Source organism: Molothrus ater, chromosome 17 (assembly GCF_012460135.2).
Source record: "Molothrus ater isolate BHLD 08-10-18 breed brown headed cowbird chromosome 17, BPBGC_Mater_1.1, whole genome shotgun sequence".
In the NCBI taxonomy this organism is placed as follows: Eukaryota; Metazoa; Chordata; class Aves; order Passeriformes; family Icteridae; genus Molothrus; species Molothrus ater.
In genome coordinates this window covers 11,107,933-11,116,973 of record NC_050494.2, presented here as the reverse complement: position 1 = coordinate 11,116,973, position 9,041 = coordinate 11,107,933, and the positions used below count along the sequence as shown (strand labels likewise).

Sequence of the window (9,041 nt, the reverse complement as noted above, 5' to 3'; positions counted from 1 at the left end):
ATGATCAGGCTCCTCCTGAGCTGCTGAGGGTGCATAGAGAGGGTGGGGAGGAAATCCCTGGATTTATGTTAGTGGTTGATAATTTTCTCCCATTGCTGCTCCAGGTAAAGCAGGTGATGACCCTCCAGGTAACTCTCTGTTCCTGAGGTGATGGCACAATCTTGTTTAAACATGTGCCCACCTGAGGAGAGTCTTAAAATCAGTTTTAAGTTTGTGAAGGCTTTGGGGAAACTGGGAATCTGTGGCCTTCCTCCTGCTTGTAAAATCACAGACTGGCTATTCATCTCTTTTTTGTACTAAATCTGGTGAGATTTCATTGTTTCCATGAATATCAAGCATTGCCTTATGGAGCAGCCTGGGAGCTGCCTGCCTGCCGTCTCAGGGAGCTCTTGCAGTTTATTCTCCTTGGTGACTCTGAGAACAAACCTAATTCTGCTTTTCTACTTTCTTTTTTTTTTTTTTTAATACCCCTTCTTTAAACAGCAGTCCACTGCAAAGATAGAGATCTACTAAGCCTCTTGGTCTGCTTTTTCCTTTTTCCTTCGGTTTTGCAAGAATACCAAAAAAAAAATAAATAGAGAGAATAGAACTGTTAATTGTTTTGCACAGGTCAGTTTTGTTGTACAATATTTTACAAAGAGTTGCATTAGTATAAGGTGTGTTCCCTCACCTAAGGTGAAAGAGACATGGAATTGGGAGTTTGAAATTGATTTTAATATAGCCATTGCTGGCATGCTGCCACTAATGCCTGCACAGCTCAGTGAGGAGACCACAGTGTGCCTCATAATTGGAGGTCAGACTGCACCAGAGCTGGCCTCCCTTGGTCAGTGTAATTAAGTGAGCAGGAAGGGTTTGCACTGGGCCTCTGAAGCTGTGTTTTCCTCGGAGCCATTCCCATGGCCAGCTGGGAAGAAGAATCCCTTGGATCCACAATGTGCGGGTGAGTAGGTAGCCTCAAAGAGAGAAGGTTCAAATTCCTTGGCACTGCAGCCTGCCTGGCAGGGCTGAAAATGTGATTTCAAAAGAGCTGTTTGACCAGGGAGATATCTGTGCCACCCCCACCATTCCAGCACACAGGGAGCAGCACAGGGATGGAATCAGCTTGGACTGAAGCATTTCCCATTCCTGTTCAATGCAGCCTTTTCTTGTGGATTCTTTCTTCGAGTCTCTTTCTCCTCTGTGATTCATCATTTTGTCTTTAGATTTTGTACTGGAGCCAGATCATAGGCAATCCAGAATGTTGAGCTGTGCCCAGCTATTCATGTAGTTCCAGCTGCTGTTACTTAAAAAAATGACATAAATGCACAAACTCCAGCTTTTACCATTAGTTATTTTCTTTCTGTGGTTGTGGTCTTCCTACTTGGGAGTATCCTTTGTTTCTTCTGTTGGTTTCCATCAAGATCTGGTGGAAGTCTTTTCTTGATCATTAATTTCTCCATAGCTCTGATTTACATTTCACTTCACTGTTCAGTTTCATCTCGTCCCATCTTCCCTACGCATCCTTAAAGGATCCCAAATCCATATTAAATCTGAAGGCATTGCTCATTCATCTCATTTTTGAACTGCTGTCACCAACACATAATTTGCCATTATCTATCAAACTAAAATCATCATTATTTCCTGTTGTGTCCTTTGTTACTACTTCTGACACAAGCCCAAATCAGTAATAATCACTCCAAACCACTGGTCACCCAGCTGTCTCCTACTTGAAAAGCAAGAATCTCCAAATAATACAGAAGAAACCCATAGTAAGGTCTGCACACTGTATTAATTTAATTCCTTCTTGTTTATCACACTTTTTGATAGAACCACTTTTTATCCTTGGCATCTGGGCCACAGCCATATACTTGAGTTCAGGGAAATATTTACTTGTCAGAGAATTAAAGGGGTTAAGCCAGCGGGAATATTTCCCAGATAAGGAATTCAGATATCAGCCCTAAGCTAGGAAGGCAAAAGCCTCTTGAGACTCTGTTTTCTCACCTCCTGTCCATTTAATTTGTTATTCCCATGCTTTCACGTACTTGATGGCTGCTTGACAATTTTATTGTGTGTTGTACAGTCCCTCAGTGATCACACCTCCCTCTCCCTGGCTCCCTCTCCACGGTCACACAGCTCACATCCAATACTCATCTCCACCACCCAGGGTTCTATTGTCCCCTTGGTGTGGCTGTGCAAGTCCCACTGCTGTCAGCAGGAATTACATGTGTGCATCAAGGAGGGGAAAATCCCTCGTGTGCTCTGCTCTCCTCGTTATCCTGGCACAGTCAGCTCTGGAGATGGCTCATCTATGAGCTTTTTATTCTCTTGGGGGTTGTGAGTACAGCAAGTTGCCTCCCAGGATCAGCAGTTTTGCTCTTGAGGTGTTTAGCAAGTTGATTTACTGTGCATCTGTACACTCTTAAGTGTCCTCAGCCCGCCCACCCCACATCTTGCAGCATCCTTGTGTTAGATGGTGGAGCTTCCCATTTCCTTTTTGTGCCACAACACCAATTCCTAACCAGACTCCCAGCAGGCTCCAAGTGAAGCAAACCCTCCCAAATAAAATATGTTCAGGCCCAGCTCAGGCCTGCCATCTGAAAGCTTGGGGAAAATTCAGAAGGTACAAAAATGTAAATGGAATATTTTTAATTTTCCTTAAAGATCCGAAGGAAGACGTTTTATAAGCACTTCATGTGAGGTGCTGCTAAAGAAGGAGGTAGTTCAAATAATACCTAATCAGTCAGACAAACTGTAATTCCTTCCCAAATTTATTGGAGTATCAAGAGTTGAATGAAAATGTTAAAGTGAAAGCAACCACACACACGAACCAGAGATTTCCCCTGTCTGAACATGGGTCTGGATTCTCCTCTGCTCCTTCTGGAAACTCCTCAGTTTGGGAGGCACCTGCTGTTTCACACCGGCCACTGTTCCTGAAAATACAACTGAGAATTCAACTCCATTTGCAGCCTCATTTCATGAGCACACAGTTTGTTACCACAGCTTAGAAAAGCGGGATGGCAAACTAGTTTGGGAAAAAAATCAATTTGCCATCAGATTAGAAATCAACTGTAAACATGTTGAAGAATTCTTTTTTTTTTTTTTTTTCACTACTGCTCTGCCTTTTCTTCACAATCTGTTGTGGTGTCAGACTTATTTTGATAATACTTGTAGAACTTGTCATATTAACAAAGTTATCAAGCAGAGCAAGCACTTGCACAGCAACAGCTGCAGTCCAGCAAGAGTCAAAATAACTGGCCATGGGTATTCGAAAAAGAACATCCACATTGTAGTTCCCCAAATCCAAAATATCCTCGGTACTCTCCAGAGTACTTGTAGTTCTATTGAAATAGAAACTGCCCTTAAACCTGGAACAATCTGCTCCAAACTTTGAAACTGAGGATAAAGATAAAAGGAAAAAAAAAATCAGATTTTTTAAAATATATATTAGGATTTATTTTTGCTGTGATAATGTCACTCAACTATTTCTGCCTCTGTGGAAGTGGTTCATAAAAAAGGGTCGACATTAAATCCAATACAATGATGGAATTTATTTAGTGTTATATAACAAACTCAGAAATACTTGTTTAAAAACAAAATAAACCCCATAATCCACTAAGACTGTAAATTGGTGGGGTTGGAACAATCTTTTCATTATTCTTGTCCACAGAGCTCAATACAATGAGGCCTCAGTTCTTTGCTAACGTCTCTAGGTGTTAACACAATGCTATTAAATCTACTCAATGGCCAAAGATGCAGCCAGTGGATTTATGTGTCCCATTCCTTGGGAGACGTGCAAATCCCACAGATTGGTTTAATGGCCGGATTTTTCAGCTGCAATGTCTGATTTTGCACGTACATCAGATAATATGCATCTATTTATGCAAATTGCTGCTGGATTTATAAGCACAAAACACTCGTGCCTGGGAATTCCTATTTGTGGCCTTGAGCTGGAAGAAGGAAAGGACGGGATTTGGGAGCCAGGGCCCTGCTGCAGGAAAAGCGCAGGAGCCACACTCTGCTTGAAACCACTGCTTTCAGTTTTCTGTGAGATTGACTGAAGTTTCACTTTCTGACCCTGTGTTGATCTGCCTTTGTTTTTACACCAGAAATTTGCTGGTTTAGTGGAGTTAGTTTCCTCTGCTACTGATGTGGATTAGGCCTGGCAAGCCTATTTTCCTCTAAAAGAAGCAGGGCCAGGCTCAGGCTGGTTCACAGATACGGTTGAGGAGGCAATCCTGGCACTACCCATTTCTCTACCCCATCCTGAGTTTTTCATCTCTGGATAGATCAGATTTTTCCTCCCCAATATGTAATTTTTTGTAGATTTGCTACTACTCCCTCACGCCATGTTTCTTTCCCTCACAGCCTGGGCTCTGCTCTCCTCACATGACACACTCATGAACCCTTGGACATAGATCTTTCCCTGTGAACACAAATTTTTCCTCATGGGATACACTTGGTTTTCACCTGGCCATGTTAGTTTTTTGCCCACTGAGCACATCTTTCCAGGGCTGTGTTAATTTTCCCCTGGATGTGCTGCTTGTTCCCTTGTGGGCACATGTAAAGAGGGCTAGAGGAAATGACCTTAGGTTGAGACAGGGGGAGATTGAGATTATATATGGGGAAAAAAAAATCAATTATGGTGGTGGTCAGGCATTGGAATGGGTTGCCCAGGAGGTGGTGGAATCAGCATTTCTGGAGGTGTTTCAGAGCTGTCAGGATCTGGTGCTGGGTGATGGTTTGGGGGTGGCAGTGGCAGTGCTGGGTTGGTGGTTGGACACGATGATCAGGGAATCACCAAACCTGAGCTGGAAGGGGCACAGATCTTCAAACCCAACCCTTCAGTGAATGGCAGTGATCAAACCACAGCCTTGGCATCATCAGCAGCGTGCTCTGTGATGTGAACCCATGATCTCCCTGCATGCGCCGGCTGGTTTGGGCTTCCTTCCCAGGAACACACCAGCTTTTCGCGACAATTTGGACGCTTAAGTTTCTTCTCCGGACAGACGAGGCTCCTGCGGATCGCGGAGCTCGGCAGAGCACTGAGAGAGGAAGCGGCAGACACTGCCGAACCCCTTTCCCCCTCCATCATCATCATCATCATTATTATTATTATTATTATCATCATCATCATCATCATCATCATCATCATCACCACCATCATCATCACCTTCATCCCCGCTCCCCCCCCGGCGGGGCGGTGCCTGTCGCTTTAAGCGGCGCGTGCCCGCGCGCGCGGGGCGGGGCGCGGCGGCGGCGCGCGGCGGGCGCTTCACCTGCAGCCCGGAGCGGCCGCGGGACCCGGCCGGCTCCGCTCCGCTCCTCGCTGTACGGCTCCGCTCCGATCCGCTCCGATCCGCCCGCCGCGGACATGAGCGCCGGCCCGAGGCGGCGGCTGCTGCTGCTGCTCCTCCTGCCCGTCTGGGGCTCGGCGGCGGTAAGTGGAAACGGGCGCGGAGCCATCCCCGCCGCGGCTCCTCCGCGCCCGCCGCGGCAACTTCGGGCTCGGGGAGTGAGGGTGATGGTGGTGGGTGCGCGGAGCTCCTGCCGCTGCTCCCGCCGCGCTGCCGTTTCGCACCTCCTTTTTTTTTTAAATCGAATCGCCGCTGTGCAGTTTTTAATTGTTGTTTTTTTGGAGCCGCCGCTCAGGTGCCGCCGCGGTGCCGGCACAAGTACGCTCCGCGCTGCGCCTCGCCGGAGAAACTTCGGGGGCAGCGGCGCGTCCCGGCGCGGAGCCGCTCCGAGCCCCGCCGAGCCCCCGCGGCCGCGCTCCCCGCCGAGCCCCGCGGAGCCCGCGCCCGCTGCAGCCCCTAACTTTTATTTTTACAAGCCCATAAACCCAACCGAGCGGGCCCGGTGGTGATGCTCTGAAAGTTCGGGATTTTTAGGGTTTTATTCCCACGGCGCCTGAAATTGAAGGGTTTCTGTAGAACATCAACAAGCGCCTGAACGCGTGGCTGCAGTGTTACAGAGCGAGCCGGGCGGCTGCTGGCTTTCGGGCTGGGCTGGCTGCGGGAACAAGAGCCGCTTATTTTTCTGCCTCAATCCCCCGGTGCCAAGCAGAATCCGTGAGGATGTCCCGAGCCTCGTGGAGGCTGGTGGGTGCCCAGGAATAGCCCCGATGCGCTCTCGTCTAGCGAGCACCGCTCTAATAACGGGGCGATTTCAGATTGGAAGCCCGCTATGCTCGGTGAGACCCTTTGAAATGTGTCCTAATGGCAACATCTTGCCAGCCGCGGTCAGAGTCCAACAGAGCCGCCGCTTCCTTGCGCTTCCCATGCAGTAGCTGGCATCCGTCTCCCGAGCGTGATTTTAAGCCGAGTACATTGGCTTGTGTTCTGCTTACTAAGCTCATCCGAAAGGACCCTTCCTTCTCTCCTGTTGGTCTCTGTGTCCCTGGCGCAGCGCAGTCTGTGTGCGGGAGTGTCTGGGGCTGCGGGGGTTGCTGTGCTCCCCGGGGAGGCAGGTGCCCGCCCGGAGTTGCACTTTGCGGGGAGGCGCCGCTCCCGCTCCCCCGGCTGCAGCCGGCGCTGCCGGCTCTGGAGGCGGCGGAGGTGCCGGCAGCATCGCTAAGCGATGCTCTGGCTGGCTCTGCCGGCAGCCCGGGCGCGTTAGAAATCCCCTGCCACCAGCACTTGTTAGTGCGTAAATCACCTGGCACTCTCCACGCATAAATCACGGGCTTGTGTGCTGTCAGCGAGTTCCCCTGGAGCTGGGGTCTGGGACCTTCTCTGCCGGGGAATCCCAAGGAGCCCGGGCTGCTCTGACTGGACTGTCCCGTCCCTGTGGCTGGGGCTGGATCCTCTGCTCAGTCCAAAGTTGCAGCTGAGTGTTTTGTTGGCTGCGTCCCTCTGGGTGCTGGCACGTTGTGCACGATTCTGTGCATTGTCACGTTTTTAATTGGGAATCCCTCCATTCCTTCCCACTGCCGGGGCAAGAGCAGAGCCTGGAGGGTCCCAGAGGCTGGAGCAGGCAGAGCCTGGGATGCTGCTGCAAGGGTGAAGGGGAAGGAAGGGTGTCCTCACCTGGTCGCAGCTCCTGTGTTTCTCCCCCTTCGGTGCTGGGGTCTGCCCAGTTTCTCGGTAGCTAACCTCGGTGGTTTGGATGTTGCAACATCAGGCCTTTGCGTGTCTCCAGTGCGAGCACAGCGCCTTGATGAATTGCTGCTCTTTGTTTCCTCCCCTCTTCTGACAGTGCCCAGTATTCCAGCCTTCCTACAAACAATGCTCTCTTGTAGTCAGGCAACTATTGCTGGCCCATTTTATTTTTTGCAGCTACAGTATGGATCCACTCCAACAGATAGGCACTCTAACACAAGCAACTTCTACTTGCACACTGCTTTACTGTTCAGGTTTGCTCATGCCTAAACACTTCATCACTGGGTGCAAAACGTTTTCCCAAACGACAAAAGTCATGGTGTGCATTTTCCTTGTTTTGTTTTTGCAGGCACACAATGGGGATCTTACAGTTAGACCCACATGCAAGCCTGGCTTCTCAGAACAAGACTACACAGCATTCATCTCCCAGAATATCATGGAAGGGCAGAAGTTACTCAAAGGTAAGTGGAATAAAAAGCTTAATAGCTTCTGCAATAACTGTATTTTCAGGAGGTGAAAGGAGGCTTAAAGATGCTGGTTTTGATGGTGAAATTGTCTGCAGAATTATGTTTGTAGGAGGATGAAACACTAAGTGGTTTACCTGAGCACAGTTTTGAATACAGATGAATCATTTCAAGTCCGCTGCTGTCTGCTTCAGGTGGATTGTTTGTTACACCATGCGAGGTCATCACTTCACTCTTGAGTCTCCCACTCCCACCCTGTCTGAAGGAACTCTGCATCTGATATTTTAGAAAGTATTTTTATGTATGAAATTCAAAGATCCCTAAATTATCTCTGCTTTGAAATGGATGATAAAGCAGACGTTGTTGTTGGAAATGTGGTAAACAAGCCTACAGACATTCTGTTCACAAATGTGGCATTCATTTTCATTACTGCCCCACTGACAACATGAAAACACAGGCAAAAAGAAACTACCAATTAGCTTTATAGTAATTGCAGGATTATAACCACTTTTGTGCTTGTAAACTCTAAGATGTCTTCATAATCCAAATAACAGTAGATTATCCTGTGTATTGCTCTGTCTCCTTTTCAAGTTAAAAATAATTAAACTTTATATTTGCATGACACAGAAAAATACTTTATTCCAAGAGAATTTTTGAAGATCAGAATCCTCCAGCAGCCCAGGAAGTTGGGGAGCATATCAGGACTTGGTGCTCTACTCAAGGCTTTATAACTGTATTTTGCAGTGTTTTCCTGAGTACAGTTTGCTTGCATGCATGTCTCTGTGCCAGAAAGCTGGGATTTCTGTCTTCCTCCACACCAAACTCCTGCTCTGTTACTTTGATTTTTCTCAGAAGAGAGGGAGAGTTGTCAGTGTTCTCTCTGGCTTCAGCAGAATCCAGGACTGGACATTTTTGCTCTGCATGAGCTGGCAATCACTTTTGTTTCTGTGCCCAGTTGTCTTAGTGTTGCTGTTCAGGAATTCTCTTGACTGGCCTGGCATTAATTAGTAGACCTTGGGGAGTTATTTTAGTTTGAAGGGTAACCAGTGAGGGAATTGGGATGGACAAGCTCAAGATTATGCAACCCTAAAGAGACCAAATACCAATAGTTTCCACTTTGTAGCAATTTTTCCTAAGTGTGAAGGCGGCTTTACAGGTCAGTCTGGAAACTGGGTAGATTTCATGCTCTTTTAGCTTTGCAAATTATTTGATAAAAAATGTTCTCTGAGTACTGTAGAAAGCTGTGTCATAAATATATTTGCTCAGAAGAGTGGTTTTTCTGCAGTTTAGTGCTTGATAAATTGTGCTGTGTTTATGGAGGTGGACAACAGGGATGGAGCAGAAGGGTCTGCTCAGAGGCATTAGGTGGCTGTGACTTTCAAAACAGCACAGTGGCTGTCATTTCATTTCTGGTTTAACTGATCATTTTTAAATAGGAAATTATATTTACACAGGCTGTCAAGTTGATTTGAATGAAAATATATTTCTATTTGATTTTATC

At 47.4% G+C, this 9,041-nt stretch overlaps 1 protein-coding gene across 1 annotated transcript in view; it reads left to right on the top strand.

Annotated features, from left to right (window-relative positions):
- The first annotated feature begins 5,276 nt into the window (after positions 1-5,276).
- Positions 5,277-9,041, top strand: part of CDH4 (cadherin 4) — a 418,520-nt gene continuing 414,755 nt past the window's right edge. The window contains exons 1-2 of the mRNA XM_036395496.2: positions 5,277-5,416; positions 7,426-7,537. Of these exons, the coding sequence (XP_036251389.1) occupies positions 5,351-5,416; positions 7,426-7,537 (178 nt within the window). The 5' untranslated portion in view covers positions 5,277-5,350. The remainder of the gene's footprint in view (positions 5,417-7,425; positions 7,538-9,041) is intronic.